Source organism: Falco peregrinus, chromosome 13 (assembly GCF_023634155.1).
Source record: "Falco peregrinus isolate bFalPer1 chromosome 13, bFalPer1.pri, whole genome shotgun sequence".
Taxonomy (NCBI): domain Eukaryota; kingdom Metazoa; phylum Chordata; class Aves; order Falconiformes; family Falconidae; genus Falco; species Falco peregrinus.
The window spans coordinates 9,529,214-9,550,852 of record NC_073733.1 but is presented as its reverse complement, the minus strand read 5'-3'; the positions used below and the strand labels follow the sequence as shown (position 1 = coordinate 9,550,852).

Here is a 21,639-nt window from a genome sequence, read left to right as displayed (position 1 = left end):
CTCATGCTGTGGGATAATCTGGGCTGTCTGGCTGGTTAGGTACTTGTTTGGTTTTTCGATGTTCGTTTTGGGTGACTGAAGCAGGATCATCCTGTCCCCTCTGGAGATCAGCATCCTTCAGGCAAATGTATAGCTTGGCTTGCAGGATACTTATGAGTCCCAAGCATTTCTCAGTGGCTGCTGTGGTACCTCTACAAAATCAACTTCAGGTGTGACCTGTGTAAGCCTTGTGCGCTCCTGTGCCCTGCTGCCAACTCCCAGCAGCCTGCATGGGTGAAACCAGTGCCTGGTGGTGTAGAAAATTTGGGAGTGCTGGTACTGGGAGACAGGTATGGCCTTGACCTATCTGGGAAGAAGGAAACATGTGGTCTGTTCCAGGACTACATTCATATTGATGGTACAGACCCATCAGCATTCCTCCATGTTGAGTGTTCGCATATTTTTAAGAAATATTATAACACCAAGTGAATAACGGCAAGATCCAATCTGGTAAGATTTATTACTTTAATATTGGAGGGTTCCAGTTTATACCAGATTAACATATTCATAGGGTTTTAAGAACCGCTTGGGTATTAACAGTTACCTTTTAATCTGAAATCTTTGCAGAGGTCTCATGTCACTTCTGCCCTAATCACTCAGCCTGTTTGAATTTCTTTACGTGATATTTTGAGACTAAATACGAAAGAGGGAAAATGGCCCTTACTTTTACAAGCTCCCATTTGGTTTAACAGTTGCTGTGAGTTCTGTCTTGGCTTTTCAGCTGTATTTGCCACTTTGGCAGTGTGGTTTTGGCTGTCAGAATCTTACAGAGTTGTCATGAAGTGCGGCACTTTTTTCTTTTCCCCACAGCTGTTATTTGTCATTTTATATAAATCTGCCTTGTTAAGAGTTTTATTCCTGAATAAATGGTAAAAAGACAGTTAGTGTCAGAAGGCAGTGCTGGCCATCATGAGAGTTTCTGCTTTGTTGCTGATGTAGAAGCCATTGCTCTCCTTTTAAAGGGTGTGTTATGTAGCTGAATTTGGGAAAGACTTAGAACTCCTGAGGGAACAAAAGCTGGCCCCTTCCACTGTTCTGCCCTTTCCTATTGCCTTGTCCTAATTAGCAGTTAAACTCCATGCCCTGCACTCCTGGTGCCGAGATGCCGGTTTCTGGCCATTGCTTGGGGTTTGTGTTTTCATTGCAGTGCAGTCAACACCGTGTGTTTCTCTGCTGTGCTCCCAAACTGAAGGCTGTTACATCTGCTGAGATAGCAGACAGGGGCCTGTGCTCCTTGGGATGCACCTTCCCCAGCCTGGAGCTGGGGAGGTTCTTGGGTGGTTCAGACTGGAGAGTTTGCTGCAAGAGCTAGCCTATGTCATTTTTTGTAAATCTGTTACTGAAGCTGCAAATCCTGGTTTCTTCTAGCTCTGACGTTACAAATAACTCTCTGGATCCCATAGAATATATACAGATACTTGACTGAGCTATTTAAATCTTCAAAAACTTCATGTGGTTGTGCAAGGGTGGTCCTGCCAGACTGAAGATGACCTCCTTGCTCTCAGAGGTGTTTCCTGAGGTGCCTAAATGAATGTACAACCAATGTCGGTGCCTTCACATGCCTTTCAGGGAAATGCACATCATATCACGCCCTGCTGCCAGCTTTGCTCAGAAAGCAGAGAGCATTTGCTGGACTCCACGCAGTTTCTCATTAATGTGCAAAGCTCTCATCTGTTTCCGGCAATGTGCCAAGCAAATTTTTTGACAGAATTTCCTCAAAGCTCTTTGTAGTGCATGCTAAGCTTGCCTTAGATCTCCCTGTCCTGTCTGTGTATCTAACAGCTTGCTTTTGGGGCTCCTGATGAAGAAGGAGGTGGGCAACATGCTGTGAGTTTTTGTTGCCTACCTTGATATATGCCTGTGATACACTCCTGCTGAGCACTAGAGATTCTCATCCTTTCTAACCCTGTCAAATCAACCACCTCTCTGGAAGGTACCTTTAATGATATGTGATATTGCAAATAGCTGTAAGATTTCACGATGAATGTATGACATCGGTGTTTGGGTTTGGACACGAGGGTGTCTCACTACAAGACTGTATTAAGCCCATGCTTCAGTTCATCCTTAAATCTTTTGTTACTTTGGAGTTTATTGATAAACAAAAATACTTCACTGGGGACAGATAACAACATGGGATTTCAGCAATTAGATGAAAAATATCAGTGAATCCTACTAAAGAGAGGAAATGGAGGGTCACAAAAGGCTCTGAAGAGACTGGGAGGCAGGAAGTAATATCTTAGGCTTAATACATGACAGCTCCTTAAAAATGCTCTTCTTAGATAAAGAAAGTCTAGGAGTGGAGAAGAGGGCTTTTCAGAAATTGCATGGAGTGAGTGAGGTTTTTCTTTTAGAAACTTAGGAATCTTGACCATTTCCCTTGTCTTTGAAGAAGATGGCACATGGAAGTGTGCCCTCTAAAACTGAGAAATTCCAGCACTCAGGAGCAGAAGGCAGTGTGGAAAGCCATAGCTCTTCCTCTGTTTTGCCCCTGCCTGGGGGCAGGTCTCAGCTGTTGAATTATTCCTTTGTTTCTGAGCTTGCTCAACCAGCACTTGTCTAAACATCTTTTTTTAGCAAGGCAGCTTGGGTTTGAGTAAGGGAAATGTCGATCAGGAAATGCTCCTTTGTGTCAGTAATTTTTAGGAGGAGACACTGTGTCTGAGATGTATGGTCAACCGACCTCCCAGGGTCCCTTCCAGCTCTGTTGTCACCAATGGGTTTCACAGCGATACCCTTGGCCATACAAACACTGAAAGGGGGAGCAGAGTCTCCCTCACCAACCACCAGCTGGCTGAAAAGAGAGGTCCATGCGGGATTGGCATGGAAGGGCTCGCATGCAGCCCTCTCTGAGCCTCCCTGGCTCATAATGGGAGTCAGAAGGCTCAAGTTACCCCTTACCACTTTGAAGTATCCTGATATGGATGTTAAGGAGTTTTAGAGAGAAGAAATCTCTGTGATTTATTTTGTGCTGGAAAAAGTTCAGCAGAGGTAAAAAGGGAAGGGGGGGGAAGTTTGGGGAGACACAGAAAGCACTGTCACTTGGTGTTGATTCTACGACTCTAAAAGTAGGCTTGCCCTTATCACTACAGATGAGAAAGTAGGACTTGGGGGTATTTCAGGATCAGGAAATTGAGCTAAGTACCTCTGAGTTTCTTTGGCTGACATGCATGGCCTTTTTTTCCATGTCTTATTCTTTCTGGTGTTTTTTGCTGAGGGCAAAATGTTGTTTGTGTAAGAGCAGAATCCAGCGATGCTCTTGTACTGGAAGCTGTTAATGGCAGAGGTGTCTGTGTCTGCCAGCCTCATCAGTTATGACCTGGATATTAGCTACCGTTAGACTCCCTGTTGAGATCCATGTTAGAGCACACCCATTTGAACAATTTGTTCACGTGGGCTCGTGTCAGAACATGTCGACTGTGGACTTTACTGCAAAACCATCTTTTCTGTTTTAATATACCCACCCATTGCACCTCTAAGATAATCGATTAAGTTTTATAAGTCATTAGGAAAAAAACCGAAGCAGATGCCTTCCAGCAATACATTTGGGACTCCCTAGTCCAAGTTTCTCACATCAGTGATAGTTTCTTGTTGCCCATCCTGTACCCAGCCTTGACATGAGTCCTGTAAACCCTGTGGAATATCTGGAGCAAAGCTTTTGATGATGTTCTGGGAAACACTGTTTTTTGGACTCATTTCTGGGAAAATGGAAAAGATCCTTTAGGGCATACATTGGTTTTTTTAGGTAATTTTTTCCAGTATCATTATTATTCTGATTGAATCAGCTTTAGCTGTTTGCATTGGACTTTTGCCCATGCAATTGTATCAGAGCCCCTAAAGTGTTCCCAGGTGAAAGTAGCTCTCCATTTCCAATGGGATTAGTAAATAGTTGTGAATGAAACAGGAGGTGCAGAATACATTTTCTTGTACTTTCTAGTCTCAAACTTACATGCACTACTTCTCTCACAGTTCACATAGTGTTGACAAAGCCATCAAACCTTGGGTCTTTTTCTTTCCCCATCTGTAATGTAAGGAATATTAGTCATCTTCCTAGCAGATTGTGAAGGCTGGATGAACAGTAATTTAGGTAGCTCAACCCTTTCCCTTGCTGTGGGGCTGGATGCTGGGTTTGGAGGGCTGGCTATGCACAGGAACGTAAGTAGCTCCCCCCAGATACGCTGCTTTCCTGTCCCTTGTTGGTACCACTTCTCTTCCAGCCTCATCCTTGCTGCATGTGCATACTGTGGCAGTACCTGCTTCATTGCCAGGTCTCGTGTGAGGCCACAGGAGAAAAAAAACTGTGGACAGGAAGGAATTCTGTACACTAAATCTACCCCATGTTTCTTTTTTTATAACCTACTTTTATAACATTGGCTACCAAGTGTTTGAAAAAATATATTAAGGTCATCAGAAGAAAACCCAATCAACTGCAGTGCAGCACTGTAAGGCATACCAGGACCATGCTGTAGCCTACGACAAGATAAAGGAGATAAAGGGGATCCCATTTACGTTCCTTTTTCCTAACTCTGATGGGAGCTGTGCAGAAATATCTTTCCCTGATTATCACCCTGCTACTGCTCTAACACCCAAGCTTTCATTTAGGTAACGTCTATTTGATTCAGTACTTAACTAGCAGACCCTATGTTTTCAGTGCTGAAAAGGTGAGCAGAAAGGAGATGGTTTGTTACAGTGGTTGGTGAAAAGGCCATTTATGAGAAATCTGGTATGTGCTCAGCACATCTCCGTCCACAGCGGGGTGTGCTGGCCCCTGCTCACCAGTCATGTCAGTGAGGTCTTTGCTCGACCAGTGAATTCCTCACCCCAAGCCCAAATCAAGGAGGGACTTTAGAAGGCCAGCTTTGGTTTAGGAAGACATCCATCCTCTGGCTGATCAGATCTTGGGGTGTCAGGATGAACACTGGGTGTGTCAGACAGGAAGACCCAAGTAGGCTGAGTCTGGAGAATTATCTGAGAGCACCAGGGGGAGAGTAAAGACGGAGGCAAACAGGCCTGCTTTCCCTCCATCTCCTGCCAGCCATGTTTTTAGCATGTTTATTCTATGTGTTTATAGCAAGAGGATGCTGCTGCTGTGTAATTACAGTGAGGACAGATTTAACAGCTAAGGCAAATTAAATGCACCTCTGCAGTGTTCATTTGCCTGTAAGCAAGTCTGCTTTCCCCCTGCAAGTTATGCAACGACGACTGTTCTCCTTACATCCCTGCATTCCCCTTTCCTTGGGCTTTGACGCAGGACAGTTTCTCTTAATTAATAAACCTAAGATTTGCCCTGTAATACTGTAAGACAAGTGCAGGCCAGTACAACTTCCATGTAATGCTTTTCAAGACAGCTTGCAGAGGTAGCAGATTGACAAGCCCACTTGCACTGGGTTTGTTTCAGATTTGCCCTACCTGTGTGAGATCAGATTTTCGGGTTCAAGGACTGGCATTTGTTTCCAAAACAGATGAGAAAGGGATTTTGGCTAAATAGTGTTTCTGGCACAGAGTAATCTCTCTTGGCAGTGGAGAACAGGAATTTCTGAAGTTCCTGAGGTGGCAAGGGAAACAGCCCTCCTTAGAACAACCCAGAGTGGGAAAAGGGGATAAGCTTCCTCCAGACACAGGAACCCTTCTCAGCATCCCTGAGCTGAGGATGCTCAGAGCACAGGTGCTCTGTCTCAGTGTGCGTACCCAGCATAACTCTGGTCTGTCAGCTCAAGTTCTTCTATTACTATCCCTCTAATCATTGATTTAAGGCTTATTTATTTCATATGTTAATTACTCCTGTGTCTAAAAATTAGCTCTGTTTTTGTATGGCAAGTGACTTATTTTTATGTTAGTCTCTTGTTCTTGTTGGACAGAATGCGAAAGGAGATCCTGCTGCCAGGATCAGAATGGGTCAGAGCTCTGTCCCGAGCCTCCGTTAGAAAGTGAGGCTGGATTCGGGGCAGCATTTTGTGTTGTGCTGGTCTGTGTCCAAACTGAGCACTCTCTGTTCTAAGCTCAGCTTGCTCTCTCCTGAAGTTGAGTACTGCACAATACTACTTCGTTTCAAGTCTGAATCTTTAAAAAGGGCATTAAGGTGGTCTTGAAAAGGGCATCTGAATTTGATATTACAGCGTGCAATGCAACCCAAAAGGGACTCCATGTGCATGACAAACAACCCTTATAATAAAGAAGTGCCTTTAGGGTTTCATAGGGGAAAGCTGGCTGCTTTGAGTCTCTACCTCTTTGCTTTGGACAGTCCTCACCTCATACAACTTCTTTGGTCCATCCTAGAGGCTTAACCAACAGAGCAGCCACAGTCTGAAAAGGTGTTGCCTGTGGCAGACTTGGAGAAGATTTGGTCCAGAATGAATTAAAGGCTAAATGTCCTTCACTGATAGAAGCATTTTTGTGTGGTGATTTTTTTTTTGTTGTTAGCTTCATAATTTCCATCTACAATTCATAAGAGTTACAAGGAAAAAAAGAAAAAGCCTTTCATCCCCACCAAATAAATAGAAAGAGCTGGGACTGGAGAGAGACTGATCCATGCGATTGCAAGGCTGGGAGGCCAAAACAAGCTGTTAGTGGTGGCAGGGTGACACCTGCTCCTTGCAGTGGAGGTCCATGGGTGTAGTGACTGGTGCTGTCACGAAGGTTTAGTCAACAAACTGTGCTGGTGAAGCAGGAGGAGGAGCAGGAGCCAGCTCCTGGCTCAGCTGAGGCGGTTCGGCAGGGCTCACCAGGGCAGTCAGACATGATTTTTATCACTAAAGTCTGCTGTATTCAGATCTGAGTATATGCTCTGCCTGACAGCTGCCTAGGAATTGGTTGCTTGCACATAGCTTCTTTCCAGGCCAGAAACACACTTTGACCAGCACCAATAGCAAAAGAGCATTATTAAGTCTATTAGGCCTGAGTTCACAGATTTTATTTTAGAATTGTAACAGATGGCAAATGGTGGTGGTACAGCTGCCAGGACCAGGAGAGGATGGATGCTGGTTTGTCGTTTCAATGGATGCTGGCAGTAACTCACATTTATGTTTATACAGGGCCTTTCCTGTTTCAGAGCACTTTACAAACCAGGTGATAAATAATGAGCTTGGAGTTAACACGGGCTGGTAGAGCTCATCTCTGCGCTCCTGTGGCCAGTGTGTGAGGGTAAACGTAAGGGCATCAGCCTGCACTTCCTACATAGCCTGGATGGGAATTAGGCAGCTGCTTAAAATCACATAGTACCACTCAGCAGGGATTTCAGGCAGAAAAGCAGGGTAAACAGCTCTAATTCGGAGGATGGTGCTGGTAACCAGTGTGTCAAGTGGGAGTTTGGGTAGCTAGTCTCACTCTTCTACAGCTGCAGGAGGATTTGTTCAGACTCTTCCCAAAGACCTGTCAGCTCCCACAGGAAGCTGCCCTAGGGAATAAGTAGCCATCAGCCATGCTGTCCTTGAGGAGTCAGACACTGCAGGCCGTGCTGCGCGGGCTCGGCTGGTGCTGACGGGGTGCTGAGGCTCCCTCTCGCTAGGTGCAGATGGGAGGGTGGCCCCAAGGGCCTCCTGCCTCCAGCACTTGCTCTCCATCTGCCTTGCTGGGACGCGCTGTGAAGGCAGCCCGTGTTTCCGAGCTATCTGAACCCCAAGCATTTGGAAGCGATACAGGGAGGAACTTTTAAGTTGGTTGGCTTGCTAACTCTAACCTGGCTGCAGGCTCCGAGTTTGATGAAGATAACAGTTAAATGACAGGAGTCAGGGGCACGTAAGCAGATGGGGTACGTTTTAGCACTTTTTTTGGTGTATGTTGAGAGCCAGATGAAGACCACCACGTATTCCTCCTTCATTACTAGCAGATCTAGTTGCCATCATTGCATCCAGGAAAAACACCCTAACAAGAGCTAAGTTTAGAAATCCAGAAGATTTCCCTCATGTGAAGGGTCAGAACTTCCAGGGAAACACAGGAAGGAGTCATTAAAAGGCTCATAGATGAACAGAATGTGCTATTTTAAAAAAGTTGAACATTGTTAGGGGTAGGTAAAATGTCAACTTGACATTGTTTCCCCTTTCTTTATACTATCTTCAGATCATCGTTTCACAAAGGTGTGCCTAAGTTGAGCCAGACATGTTAGGATTAATGTGGAATAACAGGGGGAAGTTTGCAAAATAGTGTTTCTCTGGGGTGGTCTAAAAACATCTTTTGGATTTTATAATATCTGAAACTCTGAATAGGGGGCAGTCACTCTGCACTGGTACCAAAAGAGGGCCGACCTCTTTTTCAAGGTCCAGAAGAAGAAATAATTGAAATAATTTTTATTCAGTTGAGAGTGAATGTCCAGATACCTTCTGCATCACACTGCGGGAAAAAATCACCTCCTTTACATTGTTTCCAGTGTAATGGTAAGTGATATAAGGAAAGATAAGAAACCATGTGAGCAGGGCTGGTCTCTAATTTTCAGCCCATTTCCACAGACTTCTGAGCTCAGAAATGACTTTGAATCTGGATGGCCTTAGCCAAATGAAAGTTATGAATCTCTGGGGTGTAAACACTGCAAATGATTGCCCTTCACTACATTCAATCAGAGCAGCTGAAGGCATGGCTCAAATATGTTTTTGACAGCAATGCAATTAAAAGGTCATGACCTAAAAGTAAATCTTAAATCCAGTAATCCAGTCCTCTATCTGGCAGTGTAATCAATTCCTTTCTTAAACCATCAGCCAAAATAATGTATAGCGCATAACAAAATAAATGTAATTGAAGTGCTGGGGAGCTGGTCCTTTCTACTTCAGTAAATACTGTGAGGTTTTTCTCCTCCTCCTGGAAGTAAGTCTTTCTCACAGGTCCAGAGGGAAAGGCAGCTTTCATGCAACTGTGGTGATATACTGATGAGATGGCTCATGAAGCTTGCACTCGTGATGCCAAAGTGATGCCGAAACATCTGGTCATGAAGAGCACAGGAGGAGGCTGAGACTTCACTTTGCAGAGTGCCTCCTGCTCTGCCCTGGCCTTGCTCCTGCGTGGATGTGGGGCTGGCACAAGGCAGGAGGCAGCACTAAGTGCCCACAGTTTTCCCATAGGGAACAATGCCAGTAAACCAGGTAACGGTCGGTAGCCCAGGGCATACTGCTGTTCTCTGAATTCACAATTGTGCTGAGAGATCTCAAAGGACTTTTGCCAGGAAAAGTTAAATTATTCTGGAGTTTTCTGCTTTTGTCTAGGACCTTCATGATGTTCTTAAATTGGATATCTCCATGTACTCTAGCCTAACATCCTAAGGATGCTGTGGGCTGGCAACACCTCCAGTCCTGTCTGTTCATTACCCGCTGTATCATTTTATGCAGCACAGTCAGAAACTGAGACCAGTGGGCAGCCCAACTGCATTGTCTATTTAACTGCAGGAAACCACGCTTTATCCCCCTCTGAATCCTGATGGAGCAGTGATAACAGATAATTGATTGAATGCTTTTTACTTTCTTTTGTTTATTTCTTTTGTTGAACAGACTTCCTAAATACACAAATCAAATCCTCAATTGGAATTTGTGGATTAATGACTTGAACAACATATCTTTTTTTTTTTTCCTGTTGCCTGGATCTTGGGGAGGGTTTCTCTGATTTTCACTTGTGCTCCCCTGTCAAACATTTTCAGTTGTCAAAATGGGTAAGTACACGCTGGACTGTTGTACAAGCACGTTGGATGCATCAGTGCTTATCAGAATGCTGAAAAGAGGCAGCAATTAGCCGTCTGGGATTTCTCATGTGCCATTTTGTTGCTGTGTGTGCAGTGTTCACAGTGCCCTGGAAGCCAAGAGTTTGCATGGAGCAGTGACATGGGTTGTAGTCCCCTACAGAAAGATGGTTCTTAATGGTCTTTACTGGGGTGAACACTGTCTCCCCCAAAGTGATCCGTTAAGAGTTTGTGATGTAAGAAATGCTTGTCGGTGAGGGCTGCCGGATCAGGATCCCCCAACACCCCAGTGTCATTATCTGTTTAAATTACAACAGTATGATTGCACACACTCAATGGTATCTTTATATTATAAAAAGAACAAAATTGATTGGAAAGTGTTTTCTATGAACTGCCGTTAGTTTGCAGAACCGAGTATACACTTCACGTCTGCAGACTGGAGGTTAGTGAAATATAAGGAAATGCACAGTGAGTGGCAGGTAAAAATAGACAAGAAAAGGAGGCTATCAAAGCTAATAAAGAGTCTTGTTGCATGCTGAATAAAGCTTTTATTACTTTATCTTTTTGCTTGGAGCAAACAGCACATTTTGTTTCTGTTTTGCAGTGAACATAAGCTTTGGAAGGTTAAACAGAGAGTGTTAGGTTACGGTAAGTGGTCATCAGAGGCTTGCTTTACAGTCACAGCCTGTTAAATTGTTTACTGAACCTTATTTTATATATATATTTCTCTGAGATTGATGTGAGTCTTAATTCCAGTGTATCTTCTTGTGGATGTGAGTGTTGAGTTTTTTCATAAAACTTGAAAGGAGAAACATGAAGTTTTAAGACTTTTTTTATATAAACCACAAATAGTAAGGTGTCACTGTAAACATGCCAGTCACCCCAACAAACTTTAGCGTTATGTCACTGTGTATCTTAGCATGTTTTTCTCAACACAGGTTTCTATACCTGCTGTTCTAACACCGTCAGCTATTCTGGCTACAGCCAGACAGGCACTAGAATCTGATCTCACTGCTCGAGAGAGGTTGGGACAGTGGGGGGACTGCTCATGCAGCGAGCCCCCACGGGACTCATGTCTGTCATGGGTCAGCTTCTCACCTGCTGGTCTTGAAGCTGTTGTATGTAGTTTTCTTTGCCTCAAAATGCTGTGCTGGGCACCAGCTATTTGGGAGCAACTCAGATGCCTGCAAGGTGGTTGGCAGGAGGGGCACCCTGGGCAGCAAAGCCCTCTTTCCTCCTCAGTTGGAGCTGCATGCTGCCGGGCGAGCAGAAGTTGATCCACAAAACTGTCTCGGCTTTGGTGCAACTCCTGTCACTCAGGACTTTTCAATTTCGGCATTGAGTTTACAGATAAGTGTCGGCCTCAGGCTGCATTGAGTGTCTGTATCTTATTAACCTGAAGCAAACAGTTCTGTAATATCTCAGCAAGGAATGTCAGCCAGAGAGAGTTTCATATGGATAACAGAAGAAGAGTTTTGGGTGCTTGCTATGGACATTCTGAGATGTAGAAGAACAGCCAATTTTCAGAAAAATATTTTACCTCCTTTCCCCCTAAGCCTGCCTTAAATTTTAACCCTGCTTCTAGGTTCAGGATACCGAAAACACAGCCTGTGTGTACTAAAGGACAGCCTGCAGCTGCTGTGTGGGAACAGCAGGGAGAGGCTAGATCTCTGCAACTGGAGCTTCTGCACCAAGGGATTTCCAACAGCCTCTTGAGGCCAGCAGGGCCAATGACCCTTGTATTTGTACAGCAATGCTCAGTTAATCTCTGTAGAAGAACGATGTCCTTTTGTATGAAAGTCAGGTGCTGTTTGGGCAACCTGCCACTGAAGACCTTTATGAATGTACTTTATTGATCTGCAGAACTCGTTGCGGTATTTCCTAGCACCAGGACTTGACAGTAAGTCCTCAGATAACCTGTGTTGTTGGATAATCCAGGCAAAATGAGAGGCAGGGCCAGGGAACTGCTGGAATAGAGGAGCAGGCTGTTGTAGTGAGCAGAAATAGGATTATAGGAGTATGGGATGCAGGAGTGGAGCTCAAAGGCAGGAGTACTAGGGCAGAAGATGTTCTGGGATAAACTCCCTTTTGTATTACTTGCACGTGCTTATAATCTCTGCTGCTGGGCTTCAGGTTGTTTCGTGGGGGTTTTTTTCCAAACACTTCATGGATAACAGGCTATCATACATCTATATAGCTTTGTGTTGGACCTCTATAATGTAGAAAGATTTATATCTTCTCTGAAAAGGTGGCCAAGTCTGTATTGCCAGTATGCTTGTGACGGGCTTGCCTTTCTCCAACACAGCTGGGGAACAGAACACCGTGGCACATCAACCATTTTATACTAAGTAGAAGTTAAAAACAGGACGGAAAATGTGGAAGCTAATAAGGAAATATAGTCACATGCCCACAAAGAGAAAATGATACATCTGAAAATAGTGTCACAGAAGCAGATAATTTTAAATTTGAGATAAAGTCCTGCTGGTATTATTTATGGGCAGGACTCCTTTGTTTTATAGTGGAAAAAATGTAAAAAAAATACAGTAGTGAAGATCGTTGGCAGGACACTGCTCTTTACCTTCCCTAAAAGCCACTCATCAGATGGCTTGCCATTCTGCAGTGTTTTTGGGAGTGAGGGTCTGATCTCATCCTACAGAGGACAAGGATGTCCACAGGGCCCAGCACATGAAGGTCACATAGCAGACCAGGGATGGTGAGGCTGAAGCAATGTTTAACTCGGGGTACTCCTATTTTAATAATTAGCCAACAGCCAGTTCCCATGCTTTGAAGGGTGTGTGCTGCATTGGGGGCATGCAATGTGTCCCCTCTTTTCAGTACTCAGTTGTTAAAAATGCACTGATTTTTCAGAGGACTGACTGGCAAGTGGCTGTTATATCGGTCTGACCTTCATGTTCTTCTCACCAGAACAAAAACGTGAAGTCGACCACATTGCCAAGTAAAATGGAAGATGGGTTTGGTTTTGTGCAATAGTACTGAGTGAACCTTTCTGACCTTGTTTTCAGGCACCTGACACCCTGTCAGGGAGATAGGCCTTCTAGCTGATAGGAGAGCCAAGATTGCAAGGTGAAAGCACAGAACAGAGGATGGCAGGTTTGCTCTCCAAGTAGAGGAGGAGATTATTCTTGTCTTGATAAAATCGTTTCATTATCTCCCTGCTGGAGCAACATGCAATGAAGTGCTGTCAAAATAATACACTCAATACTGTGCTCTTGGATTGAATCCAAGCTACTAAATCCATCCTGTGAATATTATTTTTATAGATTTCCACACACACCCCTATATTTTTACTTCCTCCCAACTATTCAAGTTAGTGAAGAAAGACTGACAGAGACTGCTCATTTCTCCCAGCAGCTGGCAGTGATGTGAGGCTAATTGTCCCTATGATTTTGCTAAGTTTTGGATTAAATTCACTGATGTGCTGTCTTAAGTAGGGAATATCCAGCTTTGTTCTGCTTTGCCTGATTCAGAACTGGCTGTTGAATGCTGCTGTCTTTCATCCCCAGAAAACGCAGAGGCTTGCTTTCCAACCACCTGTGTATATAAATGTGTATCCAAGTGGGACAGGTACCAGTGAAGAGGGACAGTTGTAGTCCCATCAGTGGAGTCTGTCTCCAGCATCCTCTGGAATCTCCTAAATTGGGTTGCTGATAACTGTCTGTCTCTGTTTTGCTATCTTGAAAATTGTTTTTGAAAACCTTTCCAAAAGGCAATTCTAGTGCTGGGGACACATTGTGCTTTTTGTTGTGCATATTTTGGATCAAATGAATTAAAGTTTTGCTGAAGAGCATTTCCTATCTGGGGTGCCTGCATAAGCACTAAGCCTGGCCACAGGTGGTTGTGCCCTTCACAGTGGGCATAAATAGAGGTAATTATATGAGGAACAGGTTCAGTGACTGCATTTTAAAAAGCTCCAAATAAGATATTAAATCCACAAAAAAGCAGCACTGAGGCACAGCAGCCACAGAAGTTGTGCGCTGTTGTAAACTTGTGTACGTGAAATCTTTCTGTCAAAAGATTTCAGCACTTCACATGTCCTCTGCTAATACTTATTTTTAAATGATGCTTTGTGTCAGCTGTCTCAATGCCACACTGCCATGGGCTATTCTCAAGTCTGAACTGTTTTCCAGTCAGTCTTAAGTGGACCCTGCTGCCTGGTATGAACTATTGACTTGTTCTGATAGGTTTCATTGGCAACAAACATAGCAACGAGCCAAGTGCAATGGCAATGCAGTTGTTGTTTCTGCCAGTCCTTGGGTGTATGTTCCAAATACTGAAGCCAGTGACCTAGCTGAACTGAGATCTCAGAGAGTCATTTCATCAATACTATAGAAAAAGGCCTAATTTTAGTGGTTTTTTCATATCATCTGGTAGACAGCAGGATATGAGAGTTTGAACAGAAGGTGCAGGTGTGATCAGTCAGCTGGGATGTTGCCTGTAACACACAGGGGCATAGGTGTTAACACCTTAAACATGTTAAACATAGCCTTTACTGGTACTCTAGTAATATATTCCTTCCTGCCATTGCAGATATACCTGAAGATAGCAGAGTTAGGAAAAACAACTAATTTTTCTAGTGCGCTGTCCTCTAACTGCAATGTTGAGCTCCTCCTGAAATGAGTTTGTCTCAGTTGTCAAAAAGCTGAATACTGATAGATGTTCTTTTCAACATTATAGCTGGTCCTGTAGTTACACCAGTTCCCAAAAGACCTCAAGGTTCCTTTCTTAATGCATTCCTCTACTCTGACTGGCAAGTGGAACAGAAGGGCTTTTTGCCTACCTAAAAATACACCAGACTCATAAAATGAGCAGCAACTGCTTTTAGAAAGTCACTGGTTGCCCAGGTCGTTCGAGGCTGCTCCACACAGTGGAGCTGATGGGTGTTGTCCAATGCAATGTGCCATTTTCAGTTCAGAAAGGCTTAAAGTATTTTCTGTTTGTACAGACTCTCAGCTCTCTTTGTTTCAGATTCCATATGAACAACCTACAGCGTATACTCTGCAGGGATGGCTGACGGCAGCTTATTAATCATATTCCCTGCCCAGGTCCAGACAGTTTAGGAGTGACTGACCTCCCATATTGCATTGGACAACTTTAATATTAACAGAACAGGAAAACATACCAAATAAGATAAGCACCTAAAGGCTGGCTTCACCAAGGCTCCCGGAAGAACACATGCTCCTTAGCATGAACACTGCAGAAATTCTCATGAAAATATACCTGTTCACATGCAAAAGACCAAAAAAGACCTTTCCCGCGCAACTGCTCTCAGTGCAATGAATAAACCACTGAAAACTTAACCTGCCCACCCCAATGATGGACAGAGCTTATGTGAAGTGTCACTGTGTGATGTTAGAGAAAGTATCGTGTCCTATATAGTATTTAAAGGAATGAAGTTCTCTGCAGGACAGTGAATGCTAGGTGGCTGCCTGCTGACTACAGTCGTGCTGGCTGATTAACAAGGAGAGTGAAATCCTTCTCTTCTTCACAACTTAGAGGAATGTTGGAACCTGACCCCCAGCTACAGCAGTGTTAAGGGTAACACTTCCAGTTTAGAATTTTCTTAAGGTGGAATATGCAGGGTAATCATGCTAGTTACTCTGTTTCCATCACTAGTAGAACAAAGTCTGATTTTCTAGGGCCTCAGATTCCAAATGGAGGGTAGAGTGAAGCCCATGAGGAGAGTTAGGCCTAAAGAGGAGTTCTGAGTTGCAAGCTGTCTATCTGGACCTACACTCACCTCTCACGGTCTCTTCTTTTTTGTAGGCAACATCTTTGTCGTCAGTTTGTCTGTCGCAGACCTTGTAGTTGCAGTTTATCCATACCCTCTGATCTTGAGTGCCATTTTCCATAACGGATGGACCATGGGAAACGTTCACTGCCAGATAAGTGGGTTTCTGATGGGCTTAAGTGTCATCGGGTCCATTTTCAACATCACGGCAATTGCAATCAACCGCTACTGCTACATCTGCCACAGCCTTCAGTACGATAAGCTCTTCAACCTGAAGAACACCTGCTGCTATCTCTGTCTGACCTGGATACTCACGGTGGTGGCAATTGTGCCAAACTTCTTCGTTGGCTCCTTGCAGTATGACCCCCGGATTTACTCCTGCACGTTCTCCCAGACGGTGAGTACGTCATACACCATCACAGTGGTGGTGGTTCACTTCGTTGTCCCACTGTCTATCGTGACATTTTGCTACCTACGGATCTGGGTTTTGGTGATTCAAGTCAAACACCGGGTGAGACAAGACTGCAAGCAGAAGCTCAGAGCAGCTGACATCCGGAATTTCTTGACTATGTTTGTAGTTTTTGTCCTTTTTGCTGTGTGCTGGGGACCATTAAACTTTATTGGCCTTGCTGTTTCAATTAATCCTTCAAAAGTGCAGCCACACATTCCAGAATGGCTTTTCGTCCTGAGCTATTTTATGGCCTATTTTAACAGCTGCCTCAATGCTGTGATCTATGGGCTTCTCAACCAGAATTTCCGGAAGGAGTACAAAAGGATACTGCTGACACTCCGAACTCCCAGGTTGCTATTCATTGATGTGTCCAAGGGTGGGACAGAAGGAATGAAAAGCAAACCATCTCCAGCTGTAACAAACAACAACCAAGCTGAAATACACTTATGAGTCAGAACAGTGCTATTTATTCTGGATTACAGTGGTTTATAGAATATATAAGAGTCTTTCTGTGTGTGCATTTCACAGCTGGTATTGCTGGGCCCCTCACGCAAAGAAGGAGCCTGCTACCTTTCATGCTCAGCTTTTCGCTGCGACATCAAGGCTTTGAGTAAGGATTTTCAGAATGGAAATGACTCATCTTTATCTTTTTTTTTTTTTCATATGCCATCTTTAACCATGTGCCTAATTAATAAGTTTGGTTGCTTTTGCCACAAGCATGCCAATACCCTCCAGAAAGGAAGCTTCCAGAGTGCATGAAGAAATGCAGTTATGCTTGAAATGCAACCTTCAAGAGCCAGCAAAATTGCCATATATTACAAAGAAACCTTTCTCCCCCCCACCCTCAATTCTATTTTTTTAGCATTCACGTAACCAAAACTATAGCAAACAAAGCATAAACTGCATGACTTTTTACCTTTTCAGTTAGGTATTAATAGTATTAGCCAATAAGCATACATATAGGCACGACTTCCACTGCATGTGTGTTCATTTCCCTTTTTCTTTTCTCCTAAGGTTTAGAAGCTATCCTGGCAAAAGCCAGACCTAGTCAGTGTCTGGTGCACTCATTTTAATTGAATATCTACAGATATTGAGTACCCTTGCACTCTCCTTTCCAGGCTGTGAGTAAGAATATAACATATGACATAATCTAATTGCAGGAAGATTCTTGGAGCCTGATTCCAATTTAGGCAGTATCCTGTCATGGCCAGAATTCATGCCAAATGTTTTTCAGAAGTCTCTGCTACATGACCATCACAAAAAAGATGAACATAGCAGAGTCCCATCTGTTTAATGTAGATGCTGGCTTTTAAGTTCCAGTAATATTTACACTTGCAGACAAAGGGAGAAGAGGAAGGAAGTGTTTGTTCCAAACTTGTCTCCTTTTTCCCACTACATAACATGAATTTGATTGGGTGAAAAAAACCCAAAACAAACCCTGGAGAATTTTTTCCCATTTTATTCCTGTACAAAAGCTGTACAAATTCATGGGCCTGGGAGAGGAAAGCTACTTAAGCATATTCATACATCAGTTCTCAGTTAAAGCCTGAATTCTGTTATCTGTGTCATTGGAAACAATGTCCTGAAGTGCTGGAAAGGACAGTATCACATTAGAAACAAGCACATGGGCAAAGATAAAGCTTTCTTTAATGGGGTGGGTGGGTGGGTGGGGGTGTGTGATGGCAGCTGTCTGTATATAAGACTTCTTTTTTTCCTTAGCTTCACTGTGAATTCATCTCCTTATGGTTTTAAATGTGTGGATCCTGCTTTGAAACAGTCCCATAAAATCAACAGGTAGAACTCCCCTGGTGCGACTTGACCTTCAAGCTAGCAAACCTGGCTTGATGCTGGTGTACTGAGAGGCAGTGGGAGCTGTGTGATGGAGAGAAGCAGGTCTGAACACTGTGGGTCTAATAAGGACAGCAGCCAGTCCTGCTCCTGAGCAAAGAGTGTAGTCTTCTCTCTTGGATCGTAGTCAAAGCAGGACTAGTTCCCAGGGCTGAACCCTGAAACTTCGCAGTAGCATGTAGGTGCCTAGAGATGGAGGTATATAGGGTTTACAAAATCCCTGAGCAGGCTAAGTGCCTAATCTTTAGTGAAGTCAACAAGCCATTTGTGCATCGCTTGCTGAAAGCAATTTGTTGCTGAATGTCCCTTTTGCTGATTTTTTTTTGGGGGGGAAGAGGAGTTGAGAGAAATTAAGTCCCTTTAGGAAGTGGGCTGAGAAACATTGCATGGCACATTGCTTCAGTGAGGACTGCAGTGTGCATGCTACTGTGCGGTGAAGGTTGCTGTAATGCAAGGGGTGTCTCTGCATTTATAGGGTGCCCTGGCACTTCATTTCAAACTTGAACATCTCAGCCACTTCAGATGATTGTTGTTTTAAAATGCACCGCAGCCAGCCTCCCATAATAGGAATCAAACTGAGTTCTGTTTTGGCCTCTTAATCTGCCTGCACATGGCCAAATAAAGGTATCTTGACCCTCAGAAATAATGTGTCTGTTTGCCTTCCAGCAAAACCAGTCTGGATGAATTCACACCATTCCATGCAAACAAACTTATTTTGAGTCAAACTTGGATAAGAAAAGCACTGAGGAATCCATAACTGCAGGGAGTGTTTGTCTCATCACACCGAGATGTCCCATGTTCTGTGACTAGTCTTCAAAGTCATCTGCAATTAGCCATAGCAGTGTTTGTTAGAATTACATTAGCAAATACTTTTAAGCATTTAACACCAAACCAAACGTACTCCTTTATGACAATCATGAAGAATCTTGTGCAAGGTTGCCAAATAGCTCAAATACCCTACAACGGGGGTTTCATCTTAAGGATCCTTGTCTTTTTAACTGAATGTTCAGTGAAGGCAATGTGTTGTGGTTGATTTTATTTTATTTTATTTTGTTTAAGCTTGTATTTGCACTATTTCTTATCCAGGCTCCAAAGTAACAACCAGCGAGCATTTGAACCAAACCAAGTAAGCCAAAGAGATCCTGAACAGGCAAGCTGTAGGAGTCTCTGTCAGCACCTGGTAGGAAGGGGAGCAGCAGGAACATGATAGGGCATCTCCCCAGAACTTGCAAGAGTCACTGCTGAACCAAACTATGCAAAATGATAGGGGGATCTGCTCGTCTTCTGCTGTAGGGTCTGAGCCTGACTCCTGCCCAGGTCTTTTCAGGGCACAGACTTAGTACCTGCTGCGCTGGGTTGGATCCTGAGCAGCTCCCTGCATGTGCAGACCTTACAACCACCCAGCAGGGTGGTGATGGGTCTGCAATGGGTGCTGTCCATCTAACAGCACAACTCTTTGTTGTTGTGCCCTAGCACAACCTGTTCAAAAGTGCATTGGGTGTCCCAGTATAACAAGGACTGCCCAAGAGTGAGTCTGGAGCTGGGCTGATTCAGCCACCATGATTGGAGTCCTGAGCTCAGTCCTGCTGGAGCTGAGGTTTGCAATATGAAACATGAAAAGCAGGGAACATGGCTTCAAACAGAAAGCACTGTGCCATTTGCTAGCACTTTGATACAGAGACAATGCTTAGGATAGAATAGATTTTTTATATTGACTTGTTTTAAAACTACCCGAGCAGCTCCTTATTTTTATGTTAAAAAATTATTAACAGGGTACAGAGAGTTTTTGTTAACATTTGTTTACAGAAAAAGAGAAGTGTGTCTTAAACTGGGAATCCTGAGCAACGTCAGAGTTTCCCTGTGGGAATATAGCTTTAATCCAAATTTGAGCTTTCAAGGAGATCTCACAGCTTAAATCATGCTCTGCCAATTCCACCTGTTGCATACCTGGCCTTAATTCTTAATAACATTGAGATCTCCTATAAACTAGTTTTAAATCATTTGCTCTGGATTTGACCTGGCTATTCTAGCCCCAAACTCTACAGTGGTTGTAGTGGGCAAAAACTTCCGGAGGGGCAGTATTGCCGTGAAGGAAGATGGATCTCTTGCAGCAAAGAAATACTTTTGGATGTTGCTAATATATGTCGTTTAATCTATTTAAGAAGAATGTAACCTATATATTTATACATAAATATATATGCTATTTCCTTTTTATCAATTGATTAAGAATCCTTCAGTATATTTTCCTATTGCTGATTTTGTTCATAAAGTTTACTCGTTCCCTTTACCTGTTAACACTGTAATAAATCTGCCATTGGACTGCTTATTGATTTTTTTTTTCCACTTGCAGTTATTTTTTAATAAATATTTGAAACAACAGCTTGAGTTTTGTTGACTCCTGGAAAGCAGATTGAATTGACAAATACAACTGAGTTCAGGTGTACCTCAGGTGGCCAGCTCAGACCTGGAGGAGAATGAGCCAGTGCATTTGGGACATCTCCTTGGATTCATGTTTTTTTCTTCCACCTACCTATAAGCCGGATGCCAGGTGCACTATGGCCTTCCTCACAGGGAAGAAACTTACTCCATACTGCTGTTGGTCTCATCACTGTGTGTCCATCCAAGCCCTTTGCCTTTCTTGTGTCTATGTCTATCCATCAGCTATATGGAAGCAAAGACTGTGCCACATCCCTTTCCTTGCCCTACAAAGTGTGGTGCAGCTGGGAAGGAAAGCACAGCCAGACTGTGAATGGGAGGGTGTGGGAGCCAGAGTGGTCGCACGTCAGGGCAGGAGGTGGCATTTGGGTTGTAGGGGACAGTTGGGGACAGAGACAAAACCCTTGTGCTGGAGCACATTGAAGGCTGCCACACACTTAGTCTCCATTGAGGAGCTTTATGAGGATGAGGACTGATGTATCCAAGATGGTTTTTATTTCTGTTTTTTTCTTTCCCCACCTCTATTTTGGAGCAGATTTTGCTGTATTCATACAGTTCTTCAGGCATTTTTCCTATTTCCATTCTGGCTTGGCTGGAGCTGTTGGGGAGTCTTGGTGCCACTTCTGAAGCGTGGGTGGTGGGAGTCCAGTTGTAACTGTAACCTTAGCTCTGTATTTGATTTTATTACACAGACCAAGTACCCTGCTCCTGTTTCCTAACCAGATGCCGTATGTATAGTGTTAAAGTAGTAAAGACTGAGATTATCCATTAAAACAAAATATTGCTGAACAACCATGGAGCAGATGTGCTGAATGAACAAGCACAATTCAATGACAACCCAGAGTAGTACTGCTACTTTTTTTTTGCTAATCTTTCCCAACAGGCACAGGACTTCATCTGCCGCTTCCACAATAAAGCCTGCAATGCTCAGTGACATGACATGCTGAAAGCAGTTTATGGTAGATCCCAAAAAGTATGTCCAAGTAGAGCTGCTAGAAAACCCTTGCACACACTCATACCTGCTATTTCTGCCACGAGGAACTGAACAAATTGAACTGTCAGAAATGAGGCAGCATTATTTATTTACTTACTTGCCACAAAGTATAGTAGCTGGGAGATAAGATACAGCTATAAAAGACAAGAGGTGCAATAATTCAACACCAGGATAAAATCTCACTCATGGTGACTATTTAGAGATCAATATTTGTCCTAATATATTTACTTCCAAGCTTATAATTTATAACATGAAGCCAGTCAGTAAAGAGCTGTTGCATATGTATTTAGAATTTTATTGGAAAAATGTAAATTACTGGGCCTAATGCAATATTTCTTACCGTAAAAGCCCTGAGATAAGAAATGCAGAATGGGTTCTTGCAAGAAATCCATGATGGGATATGCAAATTTTTTCATTTGTGATAAGAACCATAAAATTTGTATCACTCGTGAACCACATTTGTGAATGGA

At 43.5% G+C, this 21,639-nt stretch overlaps 1 protein-coding gene across 2 annotated transcripts in view; it reads left to right on the top strand.

The window, feature by feature from the left end:
- The window catches only part of GPR50 (G protein-coupled receptor 50), a 47,323-nt gene extending 29,779 nt beyond the window's left edge, over positions 1-17,544 (top strand). The window contains exons 1-2 of one of the 2 annotated variants that reach the window (XM_055818057.1): positions 3,037-9,664; positions 15,476-17,544. In XM_055818057.1, coding sequence (XP_055674032.1) covers positions 9,661-9,664; positions 15,476-16,341 — 870 coding nt within the window. In that variant the 5' untranslated portion in view covers positions 3,037-9,660 and the 3' untranslated portion in view covers positions 16,342-17,544. Of the gene's footprint in view, positions 1-3,036; positions 9,665-15,475 lie in introns of those variants that run through there. The other variant, XM_055818056.1, reaches the window with a different exon arrangement.
- Positions 17,545-21,639: the final 4,095 nt, after the last annotated feature.